The 26,133-nt window shown below is 37.2% G+C and overlaps 2 protein-coding genes and 1 long non-coding RNA gene across 4 annotated transcripts; 2 read left to right on the forward strand and 1 right to left on the reverse strand.

The window, feature by feature from the left end:
• The first annotated feature begins 2,326 nt into the window (after positions 1-2,326).
• Positions 2,327-4,332, forward strand: LOC146884647 (uncharacterized). Its single transcript, XM_085675957.1, has 3 exons — positions 2,327-2,481; positions 2,635-2,845; positions 4,264-4,332. The coding sequence occupies exons 1-3, from the start codon at positions 2,327-2,329 to the stop codon at positions 4,330-4,332; spliced, it is 435 nt and encodes a 144-aa protein (XP_085532083.1).
• Positions 4,333-5,454: 1,122 nt separating this feature from the next.
• LOC146884648 (uncharacterized) lies at positions 5,455-11,992 on the forward strand. Its single transcript, XR_014996830.1, has 2 exons — positions 5,455-8,651; positions 10,603-11,992. It is a non-coding gene; the product is annotated as an uncharacterized LOC146884648 (long non-coding RNA).
• A 1,753-nt stretch (positions 11,993-13,745) lies between these two features.
• LOC114191710 (uncharacterized) lies at positions 13,746-17,942 on the reverse strand. 2 transcript variants are annotated; one of them, XM_085665095.1, is made up of 4 exons: positions 17,389-17,942; positions 17,032-17,115; positions 15,682-15,768; positions 13,746-15,545 (listed from the first exon to the last, which is right to left on the reverse strand). In XM_085665095.1, exons 1-4 carry the CDS (start codon positions 17,707-17,709, stop codon positions 14,166-14,168), a joined length of 1,872 nt encoding a protein of 623 aa, XP_085521221.1. In that variant the 5' UTR covers positions 17,710-17,942; the 3' UTR covers positions 13,746-14,165. The 2 variants fall into 2 exon arrangements, with proteins under 2 accessions (XP_085521221.1, XP_027936865.1); XM_028081064.2 differs by lacking the exon at positions 17,032-17,115 and having other exon boundaries at positions 17,389-17,941.
• Between the last annotated feature and the right edge of the window lie 8,191 nt (positions 17,943-26,133).

Raw genomic sequence — 26,133 nt, forward strand, 5'->3', positions numbered from 1 at the left:
AAGAGGGCGCGCAGTGTTACATGATCTTTACACATCTGGGAGGTAGAGAGAGGAGAGGCGACATCAATGATACCGGTAGTACAGGATTTTGGGGATGTATTCCCGAAGGAAGTGCCAGGATTGCCTCCCAATAGAGAGGTGGAGTTCACTATTGATCTAGTACCAAGGACAGGTCCGGTATCGATGGCCCTTTACCGCATGGCCCCAGCAGAGTTAGTGGAACTCAAGAAACAGATAGAGGAGCTGATGGAGAAGTAGTTTATCCGACCCAACACTTCGCCTTGGGGAGCACCAGTGCTGTTGATGAAGAAGAAGGATGGGAGTTCACGCTTGTGTGTGGACTACAGACAACTGAACAAAATGACCATCAAGAATAAATATCCACTTCCGAGAATTGATGACTTGATGGATCAGTTGCATGAATCAATAGTATTCTCGAAGATTGATTTGCGATCAGGGTACCATCAGATTTTGGTAAAGGCTGACGATGTACAGAAGACGGCCTTCAGGTCCCGGTATGGACACTATGAGTACGTGGTTATGCCTTTTGGTGTGACCAATGCTTCGGCAGTGTTCATGGATTACATGAACAAGATTTTCAGACTATTCTTAGATAAGTTTGTCGTGGTCTTCATAGACGACATATTTATCTACTCTAAGACTCGGGAGGAACACGCAGAACACTTGAGGTTGGTGCTCGGTGTCTTAAGAGAGAAGCAACTTTATGCCAAGTTATCCAAGGGTGAGTTTTGGATGGATGAAGTTCAATTTTTAGGGCACGTGATATCTGCGCAGGGTATTTTAGTGGATCCAGTGAAGGTTGAGGCAATAGTTAAGTGGGAAAGTCCCAAGTCTGCAATTGAGATAAGAAGCTTTGTGGGTCTAGCTGGCTACTATAGGAGATTCATAGAGGGATTCTCCAAGATAGTGACACCTCTAACATAACTCACATAAAAGGACGGATAAGTGTGAGGAAAGCTTTCAAGAGTTGAAGCAGAGATTGACCAGTGCTCCGATACTAGTGATCCCTGATGTGGGGAAGCCTTTTGAGGTCTATTGTGACGCCTCTCATTTGGGACTCGGTTGTGTCTTGATGCAAGAAAAGAAGGCAGTGGCGTATGCTTCGAGACAACTTAAGGTGCATGAGCGAAACTACCTCACTCACGACTTGGAGTTGGCGGCCATAGTGTTTGCTTTGAAGATCTGGAGGCATTACCTCTATGGTGCCTAGTTTCGTGTGTTTAGCGACCACAAAAGCCTTAAGTATTTGTTTGATCAGAAGGAGATGAACATGAGACAGAGGAGATGGATGGAGTTCCTGAAGGACTACGACTTTGAATTGTTATATCACCCGGGGAAGGCTAATGTGGTAGTTGATGCCTTAAGTAGGAAGACAATGCACACTGCACATCTCATGATTAAGGAAGTGGAGCTACTCGAGAAATTTCGAGATATGAAGTTACAGGTGGAGTTAGGGTCTGAGTCCATTAGATGTAGTACCCTGACTATATCTAGTGACTTCTTGAGCTCAGTCAGGGAGAGACAGTTGTTGGATGTTAGTCTGAATAGAGTTAGAGAACAGCTTGGGTCAGATGAGACTAGAGATTTCGCTTTGGGTAATGATGATATCTTGAGATTCCAGGGTAGGATTTGTGTACCTAATGATGCAAAGGTAAAGAAGTTAATTCTTGAGGAAGGACATAAGAGTCGCCTTGGTCTGCATCCTAGCATGACTAAAATGTACCAAGATCTCAAGGAAACCTTCTGGTGGCAGGGGATGAAGAAAGATGTGGCTCAGTTCGTATCAGCATGTTTAACGTGTCAGAAGGCGAAGGTAGAGCATCAGAGACCCGGTGGGAATCTACAGCCCTTAGAGATACCAGTGTGGAAATGAGACAGCATCTCCATGGATTTTGTGACCCATCTGCCACAGACTTTTAGGGGGCATGATACAATCTGGGTTATAGTGGATCGACTAACCAAGAGTGCTCACTTCTTGGCGATGAACTTGAGAATGCCTATGACCAAGTTGGCTCAGTTTTACATTAGGGAGATAATGAGATTACATGGAGTACCGTCAAGTATTGTGTCAGACAGAGATCCGCGGTTCACTTCACGATTTTGGCAGACGCTACAGAGTGTTATGGGTAGCAAGCTCACCATGAGTTCGGCTTATCACCCTCAGACCGATGGTCAGTCTGAGAGGACGATCCAATCGCTGGAGGATTTTTTGAGGACATGCATTTTGGACCACCTGGGTGCTTGGAATGAGGTACTGCCTTTGATAGAGTTCACCTACAACAACAGTTTTCATGCGAGCATCGACATGGCGCCATATGAGGCTCTTTATGACAGGAGGTATAGGACCCCTCTTTGTTGGTATCAGGATGGGGAGGCAGCGCTTGATGGACCAGAGTTATTAGAACAAACTACAGAGAAGGTGAGGATGGTAAGGAACAGAATGCAGGCTTCCCAGAGTAGGTAGAAGGCTTACGTTGACCGTAGGAGGAGACCTTTAGAGTTTGGGGTTGGGGATCATGTGTTCTTGAGGGTGACCCAAACCACGGGCGTGGGAAGGGCTCTCCGCTTAAGGAAGCTTTCGCCCAAGTTTCTTGGTCCTTATCAAATCTTCAGGAGGATTGGACCGGTGGCGTATGAAATAGCTTTGCCTCCTCAGTTGGCAAACCTGCATCCGATGTTCCATGTCTCGCAGCTGAGGAAGTATGTGTTCGATCCGGCTCACGTGTTGGAAGTTGAGGATATACAGATCAAAGAGGATCTTACTGTGGAAGTACCACCCATCGCGTTAGAGGACAACAAACTTGAGGAACGCCGAGGAAAGACGGTCAGTCTTATCAAAGTCATCTGGGATCGGAGGACGGGTGACTCTACTTGGGAGTTGGAGGAGGATATGAGGAAATCACACCCACATCTGTTTACCTGGTAAGTTGCCATTTTCGAGGTCGAAAATTTTTGTTGTTGAAGGGAATGTAAGGCCCAATTGTTTCTGCCTTTTTCTTATTTTAAAGGCTGCCCAATCTTATGGGCCTAAGAGGGTTGGCCCAATCCAATTTCTGACCTAAGGTGCCCTAAACCCTAACTTGTGCTCACTTTTCGTAAAAACAGATCCCTCACATTCTGATAGAGGCCGTACCCCACCAAATTAAAACATATTAAATGCAGTACATGAAAGTGAACCAAGTCGTCTCCCAACGACCAATATTTTCATTCAAACCGAATTTTCCAGATGAACACAACAATAAAACACAAGGGGGGGGGGGGGTTTTGGCAGATTCACACAAGTTTGCTAAATTCTAATCAAAACTGAATTAAACACACAATTCAAAACGTACTGGTCCCTTGATTCCACTGAAAATCAACCAATCACAGGTTACTAAATCAAGTCTCTTATCCAATTTACTCTCATGAAATCCGAATTAATCAACTATGCGAAAATTAACACAGCTTCATTATGCCATTAAGCATAGCACACATCATTCTTTCAATTTCACACACACACACACAGATTAAGCAACTGTGGCCAAAACCCGAACTCACTAAGCATGACAAGGATTCTGAAATTGTGCAAAATATGAACCCACGATTAAGCATCACAAATTCCATTTCAAAAGCTACGAAATTGAATAGGATGAAGAGAAATTGGGAATTGGAATGCATTGCAAAACATCAACCTCATGGTTTCAATTCAGTTTCTTCAAGGAACCAATACGAAAAACTTAGCTATACATGGAAAATGAACAATCAAACACTTCAAAACTCCAATAACAAAACAGAACCAAGAACCCTATTTTATGAAATCTGAAAAACGCAATTCAAGAGCAAAAATAGAGATTTCAAAGCTTAAATGGAATGCAAAACGGTGTTGTCATATAGAAATGCGAAAACCCCATGAATGGGTATTGCTTCACCCAAATACCTAAAGAAAAATAATTAAAAACAAAAATTAGGCCAAATAATGTGAAATTAGTCCAAATTCGGAACAGTGACCCAATAAAGCCCAACAGATGAAAAACACTCTAATGATGAACAATTAAGCACTAATCAACTGTCTAATGGGTGCACAAAGGCTAGCGGAATAGAAGAAAATAATGACTCATCACATCCCTTAGAGCAGCTGCCGTCATCCTCTGCTAGGGTTTGCAATTGCCATAGCCAAGCAAGCTCAGCCTCATTCTTTCATTCCGCGTAAGTCTCTCCCAACTCAAGCTCTATGTTCATTTCGTCTCTTCCTTATGTTCCCAGTTAGAGCTTTCTAGTAAACTCGTTTTGACCTTGTCCCACTATTTTTCAGTTCGCGAAACTGTTCCTTAAGCTACTATCCTTCACTATTCGAGTATCAAAGCCTTAACTAACATTTTCCAGGTACGGGAAGTTAGGGTTCGCCCTTTCTTTTGAGTTATGCTACTTGTATTACTGTTTTACCGATTTAATATGTTTGGTGTGTTGATGCGAACCTGTGTATGATATTTTTAGCCATTGGCGACCTGTTGGATGTTTGTGCACGAGAGAACAGTGGTGAGCACTGGTTTTCTCGCCGAGCATGTCTCGCCTAGGTGAGATCAACAGAGGCTCGCTTAAGCTGCTTCACGCGAGTGGTCGCTCAGGCGACCCACATTGCTCTTGAGTGAGCGAGCATCTCGCCCAAGCGAGAGGGGTCTCGCCTAAGCGAGATCCCGTGTGAGGCTATTGTTCCCCTTTTTCGAGCCCTCGCCTAGGCGAAGGGGGCTCGCAAGAGCGAGACCCTTCGGCCTAAGCGAGGAGTTGGGCGAGGCAGTGCGATTGTGTGGTTGTTTCTGGAATCTGAAATGGTTTATGCTTGCTTAGATTTGATTATTGTGTTAAATGCATGAGACAAATAAACTTGTATGAGTGATGTGATTCATGGATTGTAAATGATGGATTTGGCATGAACTTAGCATGTGACCTTAATGAGGAGGTTAGTATTAAAGTGGCATGATAATGAGATGAGTTGGAATGGTATATTCACGAACGGAGTATGAAACATGAATTGGTATTGATTGAGCTGGGATGCGAAAGGGATTGGCTATAAAGATTGGTATAGTGTAAATACATATATGCATGATGGATTTTCTTAATTGAATGAATATGTTTGGTCGACAGTCAGTGCATAAATCCTTGAGATCTCTAGGTGGGGTCTCAGGGTCGTGCTTTAGTGGTCGGGACGTAATTCCATGGCCCCTGTTAGTGGGTGTCCATGGTGGTGCCCCATCTGTATAACTTGGTAAGGATTCAAGGTAAGATTGCATCCTGACACTCTAAGGAGTCAGTTAGTCTCACCTAGAGCGGACTCACTCTTGTGGTGAGAGTAGCAGGAGGCCTGAAATTCATTAAGGGCTAACCTTGTGGTGAGGGAAATTGATTCACTGTAACACTTATAACATATATGATGTGACACCAATAAGGCTTATAGCATTGGGCCAACGTCTAGGCCCATTTCTTTTAATTTCTTTTATTTTTAATTACATAAAACTTGTCTAATTGGGTTTGTTTGCTAAATGCAGCCTTTTATTTCCAAGCTGCCCATTGATATTGGGCCTGCGACCCAATTCACCACACCCACGCTTTCCATCAATAGGCATCATCATGTGGGCCAAGATCCCATCTGCGACCCAAGTCCATCTGCCTCCACGCGTCTACAAAATAGCAGCCAGTTTTTTCAATCAGCAGCCCAATCTTATTTTTCGCACACCCCTACAACGCTGGCAGCAACCTTTCTTCATTACCATCATCAATCGGGCCTGCATGTAGCAGCCCAATTTCTTTCGTGCATCCAGCACACCAAAATCCAGCTGCAACACCTCACGCCTTTACTGAACCCGAGCCTAGTTTCTTCCAATCAGCCTTTGAGTAAGGAAGGGCTTCTGCTAGGGTTTCGAAGGAGCAGAGACTTAACCCATTCACGCGAGCTCTTCTTTCCTCACCCGAACACCCTTGCTTCATGCATTCCATCCTAGCACCGTTAGGTTTCAGCGTTGCTTCCACAACCAATTTCCGTTAGGGCTCTTGTACACGGCCGTGCTGCCGTTAGTCTTTCTTCTCGTCTTGTTTTCTTTTATGGTTGCCCTTCATCTATAAAAGGTGCAGGCCATCTCTTGTAAAGAAGCTTTGATGAATGAGATATTCGGTAGAGATCACTCCCACCGTTCATCAGCTCACCCAAACCCTAGATTAGGTCTTGGCCTCTTAGGGTTTACCAAACCAGCGAGAAACCAGAGCAAACCTAGTGAAAACCTTCGTAATCAACCATTCCGCTGCGTTTCCCTCGCTCTCTGCGAGATTCAATCGGTGGAACGCCGATTGGGAAAGCTTTTCCGGCAAACACCGCGGCGGAGGAGCCTCATCAAGTGGTATTCAGAGCCACTCGGTTCTCGAAGTGTCGCAAGATAAGTATCCGTACCTTATCTCTGTTATTTCTTCTTCTATGTTTGATTTTTGTCTTGTTCATGTTTTGATTGTTTCTTTGCTTCACTGTGTGGAATCTGTGCTAAAAAAATTTCGTGCTGAAATTGATTCAAAATCCTTGTTCTGATTGCCTTGGATCAAATGCACTGTCATATATCTCTAAATCTGCCGTTTAAATGCATGTCAGTAGGTTTTTCATTTCAGCTTTTATTACCTAGCTTTGAATTTTATATTCTCGTGTTTTTGTCTTAGGTTTTGTTTAGTTTGTTTTGTATGTCAGTGATTCCATAGATGTGTGCTTAAACTGTGTCACTGTTTCGAATCTCATTCAATTTTTGTTTTGTTTTTGAATCCTTAGTTTCTGTTATTATAAGTGTTCTAGAGTTCTGAGTTGGCTAATAGATCATTACCAACTATCTGCAGTGCATATTGCCACTGATTCATGTTTTCTTCATGCTATTATTGTCTTAATGTTGATTTCCATGTGCTGTTTGATTCTGTTATTACTCTGGAAATTGAGGTTGTTGGCCAATGATTGTTGCTGACCAATTCCATATTCAGCTCTTACAATCTATCTGTCTTTGTTCAGATTGTTATGAGGTTTTGGTCATGTGAAGCATAGGCATTATCACCACCTTGTGTTTGTGCATTCTGGTTTCTTGAATTAGTGCCTGGCCAATTAGTTGCTGTTGGTGTAGTTTTGAAAATATTTTTCACAGTCTTTGCTACTTGTTCTTAGTTTGGCATTGCCTCTATTTTTTTTTTTGTGTATTTGCTATATCACAATTCTTTATTGTATCTCTGATTAGCCTAGACTGTGCATCTTGTCCTATATCTGCAGTTTCATTCTTGACTTGATTGTGTTGGCACATTTATTCATTTGGTTCACATCTGTGTGCATTGACCGTGGCTTTAGTTGTGAGTTTTGTAGATTGATTTTTGTTCCTCTACAATAGCTACTCTGTGGTGCCATGATTCTCGTAGTCTATGACTACTTTGGCCAACATCAGTGTTTTAAAAAAATCTGTTGCATCTGTTTGTGTTATTACACTATTGACCTTGTTTAGTGCAATCATATGACTGGTCTGGATTTGCGTCGCAGCTGTTGTTTTGTCAGTTTTTTTGACATTAAAACTGCTTTAGTTTTCTGTTTGTCTGGTCCAATTCAATGCAGTAGTGGTATCAAGTTTCATTTACTTTTGAGTTCTTCTATTGTGGCCTGATTCATTACTTGACTCCACAATTCTGGTGTTCTTGCTTTGAGCTGCTGTTACTTTCTATAATTCCACATGTTCAGATTTTGAGATTGTCAAATGACATAAACTGTTGCACCTTCTGTAATCTATGTTGATGATTGATTCAAATCTGCTGCATATTGATTTTGTTTTGTTCTGCACTGGCTGAGTCTTTTTCCATTTGTCCTTGTGTATGTCTTTCAAATTGTTTTTGAGTTGGATCCTTGCAGTTTGTCATATGCATTTGTTCATTGATTTGGTGGTAGAATTTTGATACTATTGTGCACTGTTCTACACGTTTTTGAGAGCTGAAAAGGAAAAGAGAAAGAAATCAGTAAAAAGAAAAAGATTATGATAAAAAAAAGCTTCTGAAAGATATTATTTTAGTCTTTATTGAATTTGAGAACATTATTTGTTTCAGCAAAATACAAATTGTCTTGCACAGTTCACAAAGTGCCTACTGCTCTGTTCAATTTCATGTGCACATGCTCTTGATTCAACTTAGTTTGATTCTTGTTTGATTTTCGTTTTGTTCATCTTGTTCTAGACACCTTCTTTAGGTTCCTTTTGTGTGCCTTCTTTATTGGTTAGTTTGTTTTTCTTGCTTGTCTTTATTGGCTATCCTTTGAGTTTGTCTATTCAATCTTTCACTTGATGTTGTCCACTTCTTCCATTTGAGCTTTTATTGCTTTCTGCTTTGTTATTCTTATGTGGAAGACTGTGCATGCTCTTGGTTCACTTTGCTTCCAACTCACTGTTTTGGTAATCCGTGTAGGTAAAGCCTCTTTTTGAAGGTGGAGTGGTGAGTGAACCTGTTGGGAGGTACACTGCCGAGGGAACACAGGAGTGAGCTGGGACTTGAGACCATAAAAGTGGAAGACACTTGAGGGAGATTTATTTGAAGGCTGGCCGAGAGAGAGACATAAATTAGCATAGTGTTATTTTAGTTTTTTTGTTCTTTTTCATGTCACGGTAATTTGTGTAATTTTTTTTCTTTTTCAGATTTCAGTGTTTTCCTTTTATTTGGCTTAGGTGGGAAAATACTTTAAAGCAATCCCATCCTTAGCAAGTTTGTAATAGTTTTTAAACGTGTAGTGTGAGATTCAAGGGGTTCCAAAGGCCACTTGAATTTTCACTTAGGATTTTCGTCTAGTTTATGTTTTTTGCCTTTATGTTTTCTGTTTTATGCTTTTAATGTCCAGGTTTTGTGTGCTTTGTGTGTTTGCCATTTATGTTTTAGGTCACCGTAGGTGCCATTTGTTTAACACCTAGTTGACCTTCTTTTGGTCTTTAAGTTTTCACTCTCTTCACACACTTTGTCAATTTGTTTCACACAATCTGTTTTCATTTGAATTTTTCTTGAGAATTTTTGTGAAAGAATTATAGAGATCTCTGGCTAGGAAAGGCTTGGTTCCTAAGCTTGTCCATGTGACTCACCTCCCTTTCCTAGGAGTATCTCTAGACCTCTTTTCCACTACTTTCTCTTTAGAAATTCATCAACTTTGTGAAAAAATTGTTTTGCTACAATTGTTTCAAAATGAGTTTTTCTTCTTCTAGTCGTATGCATGTAGATAGGCATAATAGTGTGCATTTAGGTAGACATAGTAGTCTTGAGTTGCATCATACCATTCATAGTGACATTCCATTCTTTGGGGAAAATATAGGACCAATATCATTTAAATATTGGATGTGGGATACTGAGAAATTGGTGCAACCTTTGTTTAGTAAATATAGTCATATAGACATTCTTAGGCATGTTACATCTAGGTTTGTAGGAAGTGCATTTGATTGGTGGCAAGAGAAGCAATATCTAGCGAAAAAGGGGAGAATATCATGCATAAATACATTTTATGAATTAAAAACATGCATGTGGAAACATTTCATACCCCCTTCATTTAAGATCACTAAAGCACAACAAGCTAGGATAGAAGACTTCATTGACATTGGGGATGTATTCATCCAAAACATTGCTAAGTTTTCTAGACTAGAAAAGGATTTTAAGCACAATTTAGACTTGCTCTTGAGTGCACAAAGAAAGAGAGACAAATACAAGAGAGAGCAAGCTAAACATCAAAAGCTTCGAGAGTTTGAAAGAAGAGAGAAAAAGAAGAGCTTGAGAAGCTTTATGCTAAAAGAGAACAAGAGAAAAAAGAGATAAAAAAGAAGAAAAAAAGAGAGGAAGAAGAAAAGGCTAAAGAGGAGATTCTAAGAAAAGCAAAAGAAGAGAAGGAGATAAAAGAGTTCGAGGAAAGAGAGAAAATAAAACAAGAGAGTAATTTTGAAATACAATCACCAGCGGTAGAGTTAAAGATCATTTCAAAAGCAAAAAGGGAACTTATTGTTAAGGATTTGGTTATCAATCCTTCACCAATCCCTTCCATTAAGTTCCAATTTTCAAAAGGAGTTCTCCCATCTTTAAACTCTACTGCCTTTGTCATTAAATCTTTCAAGTTGTTTCTCTCTCAAACTTTTTGTTCTCCATTTATTTCATCCTCCTCAACTTCTTGTGTAAAAACACACTTTGATTTTAAAATTATTTTCAAAAATTATCTTAGTCAAAGTGTAAAACATTCTTTTTGTGAAGTGAGCCTAATACCATCTTTTTCAATCTTTAAGAGCCTATTTTCACACATTCTCCAATTACATATATTGCATGGTCATTATGATTTTAATTCAATTTTATTTGATGACTACTACAGGTTTGTTTTTTATCCTAGTGGAACTATCAATTTGATTGTTGTGAGCCTTTCACAATCCTCTTGATCTGAGGACAGATCCTCTTCAAAAGGGAGGGGATGATGTGACCCCAATAAGGCTTATAGCATTGGGCCAACGCCTAGGCCCATTTCTTTTAATTTCTTTTAATTTCTTTTATTTTTAATTACATAAAACTTGTCTAATTGGGTTTGTTTGCTAAATGCAGCCTTTTATTTCCAAGCTGCCCATTGATATTGGGCCTGCGGCCCAATTCACCACACCCATGCTTTCCATCAATAAGCATCATCATGTGGGCCAAGATCCCATCTGCGACCCAAGTCCATCTGCCTCCACGCGTCTACAAAATAGCAGCCAATTTTTTCAATCAGCAGCCCAATCTTATTTTCCGCACACCCCTACAACGCTAGCAGCAACCTTTCTTCATTACCATCATCAATCGGGCCTGCACGTAGCAGCCCAATTTCTTTCGCGCATCCAGCACACCAAAATCCAGCTGCAACACCTCACGCCTTTACTGAACCCGAGCCCAGTTTCTTCCAATCAGCCTTTGAGTAAGGAAGGGCTTCTGCTAGGGTTTCGAAGGAGCAGAGACTTAACCCATTCACGCGAGCTCTTCTTTCCTCACCCGAACACCCTTGCTTCATGCATTCCATCCTAGCACCGTTAGGTTTCAGCATTGCTTCCACAACCAATCTCCGTTAGGGCTCTTGTACACGGCCGTGCTGCCGTTAGTCTTTCTTCTCGTCTTGTTTTCTTTTATGGCTGCCCTTCATCTATAAAAGGTGCAGGCCATCTCTTGTAAAGAAGCTTTGATGAATGAGATATTCGGTAGAGATCACTCCCACTCTTCATCAGCTCACCCAAACCCTAGATTAGGTCTTGGCCTCTTAGGGTTTACCAAACCAGCGAGAAACCAGAGCAAACCTAGTGAAAACCTTCGTAATCAACCATTCTGTTGCGTTTCCCTCGCTCTCTGGGAGATTCAATCGGTGGAATGCCGATTGGGAGAGCTTTTCCGGCGAACACCGCGACGGAGGAGCCTCATCAATATAGCTTGGGGGTGAGCAACTCGGGGGTGAGCAGAGGTATCCACCACAAGTGCAATCATCCGTTGAATCCGACCAGGTTATATGTACCGAATGAGTTGAGTCGAGTCTTAGTGTATTGGTTTGAGAGTCATAACATGCTTGAGTGTTTTATGTATTGTTGACTGTGTAAGTGTATTAGATTGCATGATGAAATTATTTTGTGCTCTAGCTTACCCTACTTTTATTGTGGTGTGTTCTGCTGTGTGGTACTCTATTTTGCGATGATCATCAACTTGTTGATGTGAGCATATGGGAGGAACACCCGAGATCAACAGGGAGGCGATGGTTTCACTACTTAGTCTTTGGATTGACTGTTGCCCTTGGGCTCTTCATTTAGGGCTAAGGCCCATGTATTGTTTTCTCTATAGATTTGTTTAAGTCTTTATCACTCTCTTGCTTTACTTGGTACTTGACATCGTGATGTGCCGCTTTATTCGTCCTTTAAATTTGGGATATTTGTATGAATAACATCATACTCTTTTATTCTCACTTCTTATATTATTCAGTATGACATGTCCTTTATTTAGCTTTATTAAATAAATGGGGTGTTACACATAATAGAATCGTAAAATAATAATAATTTCAATTAATATGATCACTATTTTAATTAATTTCACTTGAATGAAAAAATTAACTTAGTTTAATAAATGAGACATATTTTTATCCATATATTATGTTATACAGATAACTTGATAAGTTTTCTTGATTTAATTTTATTTCTTCAATATTAATTTATTAACTTTATTAATTATTTAAATAAATAAAAAATTAATTTTCCTTCCTTTTTCTATTTTTATAAACTTTATATCAATAACTATTAGAAATAAAAAATTATTAAAAGTGAAATTAAACAACATTTAATATTAACGTATATTAAACTCTTAAATCTTATTTATATTAAAGGAAGAAACCAGACCAGAACTTAATTTCTAGGATATGGAATTCCAACCAGCTATCGAACACACTTTGAAATGACAAAGGATTGAATTCATGCCAAGTAAACTGTGTCAAAACCCACAGTATGCCAATATTATTGAATATCTTCTGATTTGATCAAGACTAAAGACCAAATCCATTAAGATATTGATCTTTAACTAGTTTTTATTTGAAACGAAAGTGCCTTTATAGTTGCCATTTTCTTCATAATCATTTAGCTTGAATTTAAAAAGGTATTCACCAATATTTACCAAAGATATTAAAACATTCAAAATCACATTTGAGACAACCAAAGTATCAAATTCTTACAATTTACAAAACCAGTTTGAACTCCTAACAATTATGAACTTCTTTATCATCCATTACAAACATCTCCTGAGGTTTAGTGGTAATGACTGGTGACTGGACAAGACAGAAAAGTTTTATCATAAGTAAAAAAAAAAAAAAAAAAAAAGTCCACCATACGTTAGACAATGAAGAAGTTTTTCCTTAGATAGACAAAGTCCAGAACCAGACTGATAAAAGAAATACTTTTGAAGAATAAACATTTGATAAAAAACACGTCAATAAGAACTAGCTGACAAAAAATGTTTTAAATGTCGTAGAAGACCATAAACAACCACAAACCTCCAAATTATTTGAACGGCGCAACTTGAAGGCCTTACTGAGAATCTAAGAGACCATAGCTAAGATTTCCTAGCAGCAAATTCACACGGAATCAATTTGCTAAGAGAATACAAGTCTCACTAAAGGCTTTCTGATTAATTGCCCTTAGCAATCAATGGCATCAGAATAACGCTTCTTACCCATCTTCACACATTGGTTAGCCTTTCCTGAATTTGAAGGGTGAAGGGAAAAACCAAAAGCTGAACAGATAAAGATAATGCTATTTTATTATTCCCAAAGTATTTACATACCTTGAATTCCAAGGCATCAGAGCAAACTCCGAGTCAAGTAATGGCTTCAGTTAAGGGCTTAGAACCTTTTCCATCCAAGCACCAACTTCACTTTAATCGGCTGCCGACTCTCTCGAGCCACAGAGAAAGCTGAAACTCTTTCCACTGTTTCTTTGGATTACATAAGCAGGCATTACAATGCTATAAAAAAGCTTATGAAACGTCTTTTCATAAAGCTTATAAATTTCCTCAGGAGGTACTATAGTTTTTCAACCATCTATTAATATTAATAGCAAAAAAACGTTATCTATCATGTGTTGTAGTGCATATGTCAGATCTTTCCATAAATCAAGTCGCGGTAATATTTCCATTTAAACAGTACCATTCTTAAAACACAATTCACACAACATCAATTATGGTCAACGCAATTGAAATGAAAAAGGTATATCTAATATGGAACAACTTTTCAATTGTCAGCTTTACTCGCTTTGATCTTGTTTTCGCATCCATTACTCTAAAGCCATATATGCCAGGCAAAATATCAAAAGACTTCCCCACTACATTGAACAAAATAAAGCAAAACTACCCTAGCCTATGCTGTTTATATAACTGTGGACATTACTGATTAGGGAACACCTAAAATGGTCAGCTTAACTCATTTATCATCATGATAACACAAGTAGACGAGACTCAAATGAAAGGTGCCATTACTCAGAGCTGTGCAATTCATAAATAGGGGCACAAAATTGAGTAGTCACCACAGCATCATCATTCAACTGGCAACCAATTCTAAATACTTCCACTGAAGACTGTAGTGTGGGTTGAAAGTATTGGCAAGTCACCTTAACTCATTTACCATCATGATAAAATAAACCCATAACCACATCAGATGGAAAAAGATCTGGAGATGGCATATTCAGCTCAGATTGCAAAACCCCATCTGTTAACTCCGGAAATCGGTCTTTATCCAAAAGCCAATTATCAAAATCAACAAATGAATTGGGTGATTGAGAGCATTCAAACAAGGGTTCAATGAATTCGTTGACAATGGGAGCTTGTCCTACAGATCCTGAAGTTTCTAGAATACTTTGACCAGTATTGTCTATCCAACTTGGGTCAAATGCTGAAAATTTTGCAGCAGTCTCCCTTGCAGACTGTTCATGTGGTTGTTGTAGTTGTGGTTGGCAAGAATCTTGACTTGCAATTCCACATTGTGTAGTAGTTCTACTGAAATTTCCATTTTGACTTCGGATTTGAGGCTCATTTCCGTAGTGACTGCTATTCAGGTGTACCACATAAGGAGCACTACTATTTACTTGGATACAAGTTTGATGGGAGCCCTGACTACTGTTTGGTAGGGGCAATGGTTGACTATATGCTTGTGTTTCAGAAGCCACAGACTGCTGGTTAACACAACTCAGGCTGGCAAGTTGAGAGCTCAGCTGAGGGTATATATTTGTGGGGTGACAAGCATCATATGGCTCATTGCAGTTTCTGTAATTTGAGAATCCTACTGATGTACCATAATTGTGATGTTGTTGTATCAGATTAACACTGTTGCTGAAACCAGATGATCCATGAAGGGAGTTATTTGCCATCGGGAAGTTCCCAGCACTGTCTACTTCCCTGGACACCAGATGGTGACGAAGGAACTGAGGTCTAAAACTGCTTCCACCATTTCCTCGCCCCTTTTGGATGGTGTGACTACACACACCCAGCACTGGCCTTGGTACAGAGGGTGGTTGGACTCTGTTTCTCAACAAAAGCCTACCATGGCTTGCACCATTTGGCATTGCTACGTTGGGGGTTGGGGTCATTATAGGGGTGTTAATAGGCCTAGAAACCTGATTTTGCACACTGGAATATGGTAAAGAGGTAGTGCGGAAATGATTTATTAATGGTCGAGCGGCCTGGGTTTGAGGTATGGAGTTGAGTGCGGGGACAGCACACATTGCAGTGGATCTGGGTGCTTGATTTGGTAATACAGAATTTGGAGACGAGTTAACTACACCAGGAGGCACAAATTCATTACGCTGGAGATGTCCTGGTCTGAGTGAAGTACCAAAATTAGTTGAAGCTGGTAATGGGGAACTCAAGCCCAGCTTGAAATTTTTTCTCTGAACTTCCCACGGCTCAGTTCCACTAATTGCGTGGCAATGATCCGAACTCAAAGCACCAGTGCCCCACTTCAGGCATGGTGCTGGGGAGTCACATACATAACAGTGGCACTGCATATCATCAAAACCATAAGCGAGTGGTAGAGGAACAATATCGTATAGCAAATAAAAGATAAGAAACTGTGATGATTAAACCAGAAAAAAGCCGTAATTCTACATTCTAAGTTACGATCTTTAGTTTTTTTACCTGCTTACAGTGCTTCTCGTGAGGGGTGGAAGAGAATGGTAATGTAGCACAAAGATATCTCGCATGAGGAAAGTCTCGGCATGCAATCTGCAAGCCAAAATTAAAATGAGTTAACACATGTGAAATACCATAGCTACATCTTCCATTACCAAAGACAAGCATCAAAGCAGTATATTTAATTAAAACTCCCTGCATGCAAACCAAAGAAAATTTTGGACAGATAATTAAATAATAAAATAAGCAGATAGCAAATAGTATGTTTCCCTTAAAACAAATGGCTATATAATAAATTTTAGTTGGACTTGGAATTACTCTAAACTATACTTCTTCAAAATTTTGGAACTTTGCTATAAGTTAAAGCGTGGGTAAATCACCAATAACCGTCAAGTTGAGACACGGGTATAATGACTGAAATCCTCTAAAACTATGTTTTGCATGTACTCTGTATAGAGGTAGCAACATTTAACAACTGTACCTTGGGGTCTCAAACAAGATCAGCAATTCTAATTTCAATATCCTCGGATATGAATTCATTTAGTGTTTTCTCAGATGCAATAGTCAAGATGCATTGTCCAGACTCGAACAACTCCATCATATCTTTGGCCACCGTCACTTTCCTCATAAGGCAATTTTATGCCCTGCAAGAATTTGACATGAGGCTAACCCTGGCAAAGATGTACCAAAGGGCCTAACCTAATTTCTGCTAAAAATAGCATTACCAATAAACATATCGCTCTCCCCACCACCACCCCCACAAAACCACAGGACATGATTTTTTAGAGATGCAACATTCAATATTAGGTTTAAGATGTTTGAATTTACAAAGGAACTAGCCAAAACCCTTGGTCACTCCACTAACCCAGACAAATCACACCAACAGCATTACATGAAGGAAAAAGTAATAAAAATTCCCACGTATGTGACCGCAATGTTATCACTGACGACAAGGATTTATGTCATTATGTCACGCAGTTTCTGCCGCATTTGCCCACGATATTGAAGATCACAACGGCAACTTAAAACCTTGAAAATCAGTGTCATCAAATTACGATGGAATATGAAGATCTATTTCAAAACACTACTGAAATGGTAATTCTAAGTAAAGCACAATAAAACACAAAGTATCTGTCACAATCGAGAGATAGAACAGTATACAAAGAGTAGGCAACAAATGAAAAAAATAATAATACAACTTCGGAAATGTTAATCAATTTTAAAAGAAAGCATTCTCAAAAAACAGAATCCATTGAAGCTTAACATGTCAAGGAAACAGTTTCAGCGTCGTTATACCTATTTATGATTCTATGTTTCCTGTAACAAAACCAAGGTTTTAAAAAAACGGTCCGAGACCACAATTTCAGCAACAATACCAAGGTATTTGGAGTGTCCACATCCAAAACCGCGGCCGCATTTTCCCGCAGTTCCCTGAAATACCTATGAACACGAAGAAACCGCAAACATGCAACAACCGAAAAGAAAACACTTGATCAAAACTCATGCAGCCTAAAACCCAAGCCTAGTTAATCACAAAATTCACAAAATCAAAACAACACAAACAGTGCGTCAGCAACACAAATCAAAGCAAAGCACACACTCTCATCAATTAACGCTTTCCAGGTGCAAATAACAACTCATAATAGCAAAATTTATAATGCAATTCCCATGAGCACTGTCACAAACAGAGGAATAAAGCACGGACACAAATACCTGACCCTTTTCCCCAATTACAAGCAAATCATCTGACCCATTTGCTTCCTCTTCAACAGATGCCACACCGTTTTCAGGGTCACTCTCCAGAAGCACGCAATCATCATCATCGTCATCGCCACCCAAATCCTCTACAGCCAAAACTGAAGACTTTGACTTCAGCACAGGCTTGTTCTCGCGGATTTCAACAACCTTGACTGAATCATCGGATTCTTCGTCAGAAGAGAACAACATCTCTCTTATAAATTTGAAATCGGTTACAGTAAGACTCTCCTCCAAACCCTCTTCTTCATCGGAGCTTATATCTAATATCTCACGCATGGCTGGCTCCCACACTCAACAGCAACAAGAGGGTTTGCTGAAAACCTCAAAAGGTTTCAAATTTTGGAGTACACTGGCAGTGGGTTCTTTAAATTCTCCTAGAAAATCAAGCTTAAAAAAATGGGAAGTATAAAAAATTATGGGAAGCCTTGGTTAAGGAGGAGAGAAAGACTTAGAGAGACTGACGAAGAAACAGCGTATTTTCAGGGGAAATGAGTGACCAAGAAAAACAATGGCAATTGCTGAAGCCTTTTATAGTGGTTGAGATATATTACTTTTCTGAGCATGGATGAATATATTAAATAAATAATAAAATAATTTTTTGTTCAAAAAAATATGAAAAGTTATATGAATTAAGATGACGTCTTCTTTCTACAAATAATGTTGTTTTAGAATTAAACATGTTGATGAGAAAAAAATATTAATATAATTTATTATATATTTTTAATATAATTTTAAAAAGAATTATTGTAAAATTTAATAATCATATTACATATACTGGTATGCATTTCAATGAAAATATAGAAATCATTTGATTTTATAGTGTATTTCATAAAGAGTACACTTGTTCCTATTGGATTAATATGATGTTATTATGCGATCAGAAGAAAAGTCTTATTGTAATCTCTAAACTCTTCAAACGGGTTTCTGTGTCCTTATTCTAGACTGCCTATTAAGTATTTGTCTCCTTTTTGTCACAAATGAGGATTGTACCTACAAAAGAAACTTCAACGTTCAAGTCAACACAAAGTTTTTCTCAAGGTTAAATTTGGGATTAGTGATTAAGGAATTGTGTACCTTTGGTCATGGGGTCCACTTATATTTATAAAAATCATTTTGCCTTTTTACTTTCATCTTAATCAACTGGGCTTGTTTATGGGCCTTGAATCTTTTATTTTGAAGTTAATTAGGCTTGTTATTGTTTCCATTGGCCGAATCTATCAATGGATTTTAGTGAAAGTTCCTTAAGATTTGTCTAAGTTAAGGTTATGATGTGAGGTGTGTACATAGCGGTCTACTGCCATATTATCTTATTTCATTCCCTACTTATGTCTTATGGTCGTCTACTTTTAGTTACTTGGAGTGTACTTAGCATGGTGCTTGTATGGTTGACTTCTCGTTCTTTTGTTTATGGCTAGGTAACTCCTTGACGTGAGTTCTCGACCACAGGGGTAATTTGGAGGTAACCGACTTATTTCACCTCGTTAGTCCGAGGAGTATTCGGCCTATTTGAACCTTACCGTACAATAGTGAATAAAGAAATTGTAAAAGATGTCATAATAAGATTTAATGAAAGATATTAATACGGGAAATTTTAGACAATATTGTAAGTAGAGCTGTCAAAACGTAAAACCATCACGGGTTGGCCACTTAGTGAGTCAACCCAACCCGACTCACTTATTAGCGAGTCAAAAAAAAATTGAACCCGACTTGGCTTACCATGGGTTGGTGGGTCAAAACGGTTGGCTCACTGGTTCACTTAATTAAAAAAATACAATTTTTTTCTTCCACCTAAGAAAAACTAATTTATATTTAGGATTAAAATATAAATAAACTTCAATAGAATCCAAATACAATCCAAAAGGATGTTAAACTCCAAATACAAACCAAAACCACAAAAATACAAATTACCAATGTGTTGGCTAAAAATACCAATTTAACCTGACCCAAATGCAAAACCCATTATAATAAAAAAACACTTATGTGACCCTTTATTCACGAGTTGGTGACCCAACCCAGCTCACCACAGGTTCAACCCGGGTGAGTCGGATCAAAAATTAACCCGTATTGAGATTTGTAAAAAGAAAATTAACCCAATCCGGCTTGAACTCGTGGTGGGTCGGGTTGGCTCACGGGTTCCAACCCATTTTGACAACTCTAATTGTAAGGTTATCAATTGAGAATCTGATCACACTTTATAATAGGTGAACAACTTAAGATCATTATTGTTCGAACAAAAATTCAAACAAAGTTTTCATTTACTTTAAGGTTTCCTTTTTCTCTTAGTTTAATATGTTTTTTGTCATCAATCTTTGTGAGATTAGTTGGGAGAATTGTTTTTCTCAATTTGTTCTACCATATTGTTAATTATCGTCATTTTTGGATACCTTATTCTTGGTCTCTAGTTGATGGTAGTCTTATTTCTTGAGTTGTAGAGCTTTAGTTTTGAGAAAAGTTATTTTAGGTAAGAAAAGCTAGTAAAAGTTGTGTTATTACTTGTTTGGAGTTATGATGATGAGGAATATGAGATAATTTGATGAAAATGTTGATTTTTCTTGTTGGATGGTTATTTATATGGTGATTCAATTAAGGTTATATATGATAACTTGAGATGTTTGTTTATGCATTCAGTTAGGTTGTCATTGAGTCAAACTAGCTAAATGAAAAAAAAAACATTTTTAGTATAAATGCTTTACTGGGATAGGCCTAACTGGAACATTTAAATTCAGTTTGAATTATTGATTTTGTTTTGTTTAATTGAACTTCATGATGTGGTTAAATTGATCTATGATGTATATGTATTGTAAAAAGGGTTATCTGAGCATAATTTGCATTAAATTAGATATATTTTGGTATAAAAGAGTAAAATGACTCAAATAGGTCCAATAGGCCAATTTAATACATATCAATTTAAGAATTATGTAATTTCACTAGGCAAGATCTCAAAACTGCTAGGCAGGATCTTAGAGTCATTGGGCATGAATGGAAATTTTACATTCTAATGAGCACTCAACTTTCTTCTCGTTGGGTAGGCCATCCCAAGTTGGGTGCACCAAGCAAATTTTGCTTCTACGGGCTATGTTATTTTAAAAATCCAGAGAATGGAGTGATAATGTTTGTTGGGCAAGTTCGAGTTTCGCTCATGAAATTTTAAAGATTTTTCTCCTAGTACTCAATCATTGGGTCAACCATTTTCTCGACTAAGCGAAAAAAAATTTAAACAAAATCCAAAGAGCTTGAGTAGCATGATTTTGCTCGGAGAACCATGCTACCTATGAGCAAGCTTAACTTCCAAGTTGCCTCGTTGGGCAATGGAATGAAGGCACTGGGAAAAATTAAATGTTCCAAATGTATGAATGAGTAAAGTTAAAGGGTTTTCGATTTTGTGTGTATATTGAATTTATTATTTAAGATAAGATATGTGATTGTAGTGACTACATTGAAATGATGTTAGTGATGTATTGAAAAGTTTGTCTATTTCTGATACTATACTGCCTTTGTGATGGCTCCTTCTCCAAGCAAGGTGGCACTAAGCGGGTGTAGAAGCTCAAATTTTTGAAGGTAGGAGTAAGTTATAATACGTATATAGTAATATGTGAGTCTTCTACAAGTAGAGTAAATATTTATGTTATGAATGGATCATGAGGATTGGGTTAAGATGTTGTATGATAAACATTTGATTTTTGATAAGAATTATTGATTTGAGACGATGGTGATAAAATTATGCATGGTATGTTTCAATTTTAACTAGTTTACCTTATGTGTTTTTGTTGTGTTGTTGTGTCCACTTGCTATAATCATATATTGCATGTGAGCACAGAAAATAATGAAAGTGATAATAATAAACAACAATGACTTTTTTTTTTGACGTTGGATAATTTGTAAATACATACTATATGTAAATATTCATATTTTTTTATTGTCTACTATTAATTATGTAATAATATAATTAATAATATTTTATCCATTAATTTGGATCGTTACAAATTAAAAAAAACTATGTAAAAAACAATGAATTATATCAAATGACATCTAAATTAATTATATGGCTTAAAACTTATAGAAATAAATAAATAAAACAGGGATGTTGAGACTACATATGTTTAAACTTTATGACTGTTTAATAAAAAAAACAATTGATCAACCATGCTACATAGTAAAAAGTTAACTCTTGAAAAATTAAAAAACATAATTACATTACATTAACAAATTTAAAATATAAGTTTAAATATTTTTGCTCATGATATAATATTTAAAAGCTAAAATATATCTTTATAGTTTGAAATATATTTAAATTTATTTTTAATTCCTATAAAACCTTAATATATTTTCAGTTTTTTATTTATAAAACATGGTTTGCTTTATTTTTATACCACTCTCATGTCATTTTTAGGTTATTAACAAAGTGTTAATTTTTTTGGTCCGAATTTTATTATGTCGCATTGTTTTTAACATCTTATTATGTAATTTAGTCAAATTAAATAATTTTATAAAACATCGCTTCGATAATATTTTTTCTCAAAACTTACTCTTAAAAAAGTAGTTGATTTTAACATAAAATAAAACTTTTTAGTTTTATGATTCGGAATGTATTTTTAAATCTTAAATTTATCACTTTGGTATAACCTACAATAAAAATATATTTTTTTATGAAATTTTAAGTTTTTAGATGAAATTTTAAGTTTTTGTATGAAATTTTAAATTTTTTGATATACAAAAATATATTTATCTAAAAATTACCTATTTTCTAGGAGTTAGATACAATTTTTCAAAACTTCTAAAAATTCACTAATTGACATTAAACAAATTAAATTTTGCCAATTGATTGTATTAACAACAAAGACTATTTAATGACCATTAAATAATAAAAGGAATGAAAAAGTCTTACATTCTAAAAACACATTCAATTATTACATCTTAGATTTATAACTCCATTAATTAAAATGTTAAATGTTGTTCTTTCTAATTTTAAAACATAATTACATACACGTTCAAGTAAAATATGATTTGTTTTGGAGAAAGAAATTCCACCGGGAGATTCCATTATTTGTTCGGTAGTGTATGAATTGATGTAGGAGTTTAGATTGTGGACGTTATCTTGTCGCTCTAATAATCATTCAGAATCAGGTAGAGTAGGATGAGGTATATGGTGAGAGGTGTAGGAGGTCCTAGTCTAGGGCTTTTACCTTGGTCAAAGATGTTAATGGACTAACCTTGTGTATGGTAGGGTGAAACTCATTGACAATGACTTTATAGAGTAGTAAAGACCACCACAAGTGCAAGATCCCCCCTGAGATTTAACATCAATGGTTGTATCCGGATAATTGAGTCTTTTATAGTCTTCTCTTATGAATTGTATGTGTTGATGAAGGATTGATGAAATCTTATAACCTGAATTATATGTTCCATATATAATATTCTTTTTATATATTAGTTTACCCTCCCTTGTTTGTTTGTTTGTTATGTGTTATGTTCTTCTCTTGCAATGATCACCTTATTGGTGTGAATAGATTGAGATACACATGATAAAGGCACCTCCTGTGGTTGAAGAGTTAGTTGTCTATATGGTTAAGTAATATTAGATCATGTTAGGTATAGTCTTGTAATATAATCATACTATAATATTATGTTGTAAGACTGTACTAATATACAATATAGATTGAATTATTTGTTGTTCTTACAAGGTCGAGATAATACCTTGCATCGAACTATGAACTTCACAATGGGTTCTAGTATTCGTTCTTCGTATGTCCAAAATGGGGATTATCTATAAAAAGGAATTCCAACTCACAAGTTAACACAAAGCTTCTCTCTAGGTCAAATCTCAAATTAGTGATTAATTAAATGTGCGTCCTTAATTACAGGGGTCCATTTGTATTTATAATAGTTTTTTTACCTTTGAATTACCTTAATTACTCTTGCTGGGTTTGGGCTTTGGGCCCATTGATTAAGGTTATTTGGGTTTGTCTTCCTAGGCCTAATTTTCTAGCAGAAGCTTCAATGGAAGGTTATCTTATATTTGTCTAAGTTAAAAGTTGGAAAAACGAGAGGGGGTTGACTATATACCGGTCTGCTGCCATGTTACCGACCATAGCTTTTACTTATGTTGCATAGTCGTTTTCTTTATATCAATTAGTTTCCTGGGGTGTGTATGTTTGGGGTGGTTCGCATGTGGTCATCTTTTTAGTATTATGTTCATAAGCTTATGGTTAAGTTTTCTGTAGTAGATTTCCAGGTATGGTAATTAGTTGGCTAGTTCTCTATTATGGTGGACGTATACATTTGGTTAAGAAGTATTCGACCTCACCTTGTCGACCTTAAGTGGCTTTTCCTAACCTTTGTGACCTATATACAATACATACGACCTTAAAGGTTGTAGCGACATGGCTTTACCAATTCTTTGTTGTGTTGAATTTTATTACTGATTTTTATTTTATTATTTATTTCATTTTATTATATATTATTTTAAAAAGAAGAATTCCTATTTTCTTTAGTTCTACTTTCCTATGGTATGATAGCTCCCAACCTCAAGGAATGTAAATGACAAAGAGGTTTGATGAAAGGTGATGTCATGTGGGTAGGTTTGAGAGTATAAGTGTTTTGTTATGAAGCTTAGCTTGGAAAATGGGGATAGTGGGAATGTATATGACTGCCTCGTAAATTGTGCCTTTTATGACGTTTTGTAGAAGAGTAATGATGACAGTGAGTCAAGCGGGAACATGAAAGGTTGCAACCATTTGTTTATAAAAAGGAGTTCATTTGTAATTATGAGTCTTGCGAGACTCTTAGCTTGTTTGTGCTGTCAAGATATCTATGCAAAAGAAAACATCTGATTGCCACATACATGTATCTTCTTTAAGGTATGTCTTGTAGTTGTTTTAGTTGGGGGGTCTATGAGTGGTACATGTACTCATGGTAGTTGGCCTATTACCTCTTCTATAAGTGATTTGTTGTTTAGAACATATGGTTTGATTATAGAAACAATTCCCGATATTAGGGAGGATTCAATGGAGGAGTTGGGCGAGAATGACTTACCGCGTAGAGAGAGATACGAGTGGGTATTGTCAGTAGTTATAGGGTAGTTCTCAATATATAGATAGTCTAGGGTCTTGAATTATTGGCTGAATAGTATTTATGCATTTGAAAAAGGTATGTCACCGGATATAGTCTCGTTAAAGAGGGTGAGTGTCATATACAATGTTTGTCATAGTCGAGAACAATACAACGAGGAACTCTTCTATATGTATATGTGTCACTTTGTGCAGTTGCACATTCGATTACCTTTCGATAACTTCACCATGGGGGTGCTTCGTTTGTTGAATGTAGCACCTACTCAACTACATCCTAATAGTTATGGCTATTTGCATGTATTTAGGTTGCTATGTCGGTCATTATATATACGATCCTCTCGAGAGTGTTTCTTATACTTTTATAACACACATCCTAAAGATCCAATTACCTGGTTGTCACTAGTTAGTAGGCCAGGTATCAATATTTTAGATGCATATTCTCAATCCTTTAAACGTTTTAAGTACGATTTCTTTAGAGTTGTTGTAAAGCCAGCTAGCTGGTCATGCTCATTTTTATGATGAAAACAGTGAAACAACGTTCCCATTTTACTGGACCAATAATCCTTGGAGGTATAAGGATATGCAGAAGGAGATATTGCCGATTGAAGCCAAATGTTAGTGTTCGCAAGGGTGTGGACATTAACCTTGATGAGGATGTTACTAAGTCTTTAGATGATATGGATCTTGTTGCTGCTATCCAAGCTTTACTGGAGTTTAGTAGTAAAACTTTGATTATGGGTCACAAGGTTGGCGGCTTATTGCAAAAAGGAATGAAGGGATGGTGATAAAGCAAGATTGGTTGAGGATTTGTCTTTGTCGCAAGTCAAGTATCACGAGGAGAAAATGGCCTAGGCTAGGAGGGAGAATGTTGTAGAGGCTGAAAAGAAGGTTTTGGATGAGGTAAGACAATCAAAGATAGTTTGTCAACCAACCTAGTCTTGTAGCAGTTACAACATGATCTACTATCCACAATTAAAGAACAAGTGTTTTCCAAAATTTTACACCTTGTGTGAAATATGTTCTCTCTTTGTGCTAGTGCTTCTGGACTAGGTTGATTATTGAGGATCCTTCTAACCATCAATAGGTCCCATCACAAGGGTGAACATCTTCTACATTAGATTCCTCACTTCCACTCTCACTTTCACTTTCATCTTAGCTGCTACATCTATCAACACCCGTAAGAATCATGGTCTTTTTGGTGGGGGCATTGGGATGCTATGTGACCTCTACCAAAACATTTGAAACATTTAATCTCACTTGTGCGAGTGTGTGATGATGCACTACCCTCTTTGTCTTTCCCTTTACTTGGATTCCTCGGTGGCTCATCCTTTTTCTCTTTTTTGAAATCCTTCTTAACATAAGAGTTAATTTGAACTTGATTTCTCTTTGAAAAATATTTTCTCAAATTTTGTTGTTCTACCTTAATGCAATTTACACTAAATCATTCAAATCTTGTTAAGGTAGAAGCTCAACTCTATCTCTTATATTAAGGTTTAAGCCACTTAAGAATTTAGAAATAGTAATGGCCTCTTCCTCAATTATCCTCGCCTTTATTATAAGTAACTCCATTTTCTGCCTATACTTTTCTACAAACATATTTCTTTGTTGGAGTCTTTGGAGCTTGTTTATGAGC

This window comes from Vigna unguiculata, chromosome 7 (assembly GCF_037176805.1).
Source record: "Vigna unguiculata cultivar grain cowpea cultivar isolate G323 ecotype 2 chromosome 7, ASM3717680v1, whole genome shotgun sequence".
In the NCBI taxonomy this organism is placed as follows: Eukaryota; Viridiplantae; Streptophyta; class Magnoliopsida; order Fabales; family Fabaceae; genus Vigna; species Vigna unguiculata.

What these genes read in the sequence shown, in the direction of transcription:
- LOC146884647 (XM_085675957.1), top strand. Translation starts at nt 2,327, where the DNA reads ATGGCGCCATATGAGGCTCTTTATGACAGGAGGTATAGGACCCCTCTT. An exon ending in ATGCAGGCTTCCCAGAGTAG is followed by an intron (nt 2,482 to 2,634) that starts GTAGAAGGCTTA and finishes TCAAATCTTCAG; the next exon opens with GAGGATTGGACCGGTGGCGT. An exon ending in AGGAACGCCGAGGAAAGACG is followed by an intron (nt 2,846 to 4,263) that starts GTCAGTCTTATC and finishes TTATGTTCCCAG; the next exon opens with TTAGAGCTTTCTAGTAAACT.
- LOC114191710 (XM_085665095.1), bottom strand. Translation starts at nt 17,709, where the DNA reads ATGCGTGAGATATTAGATATAAGCTCCGATGAAGAAGAGGGTTTGGAG. An exon ending in TAATTGGGGAAAAGGGTCAG is followed by an intron (nt 17,116 to 17,388) that starts GTATTTGTGTCC and finishes TCGTGTTCATAG; the next exon opens with GTATTTCAGGGAACTGCGGG. An exon ending in GTATTGTTGCTGAAATTGTG is followed by an intron (nt 15,769 to 17,031) that starts GTCTCGGACCGT and finishes TTTGGCTTGCAG; the next exon opens with ATTGCATGCCGAGACTTTCC.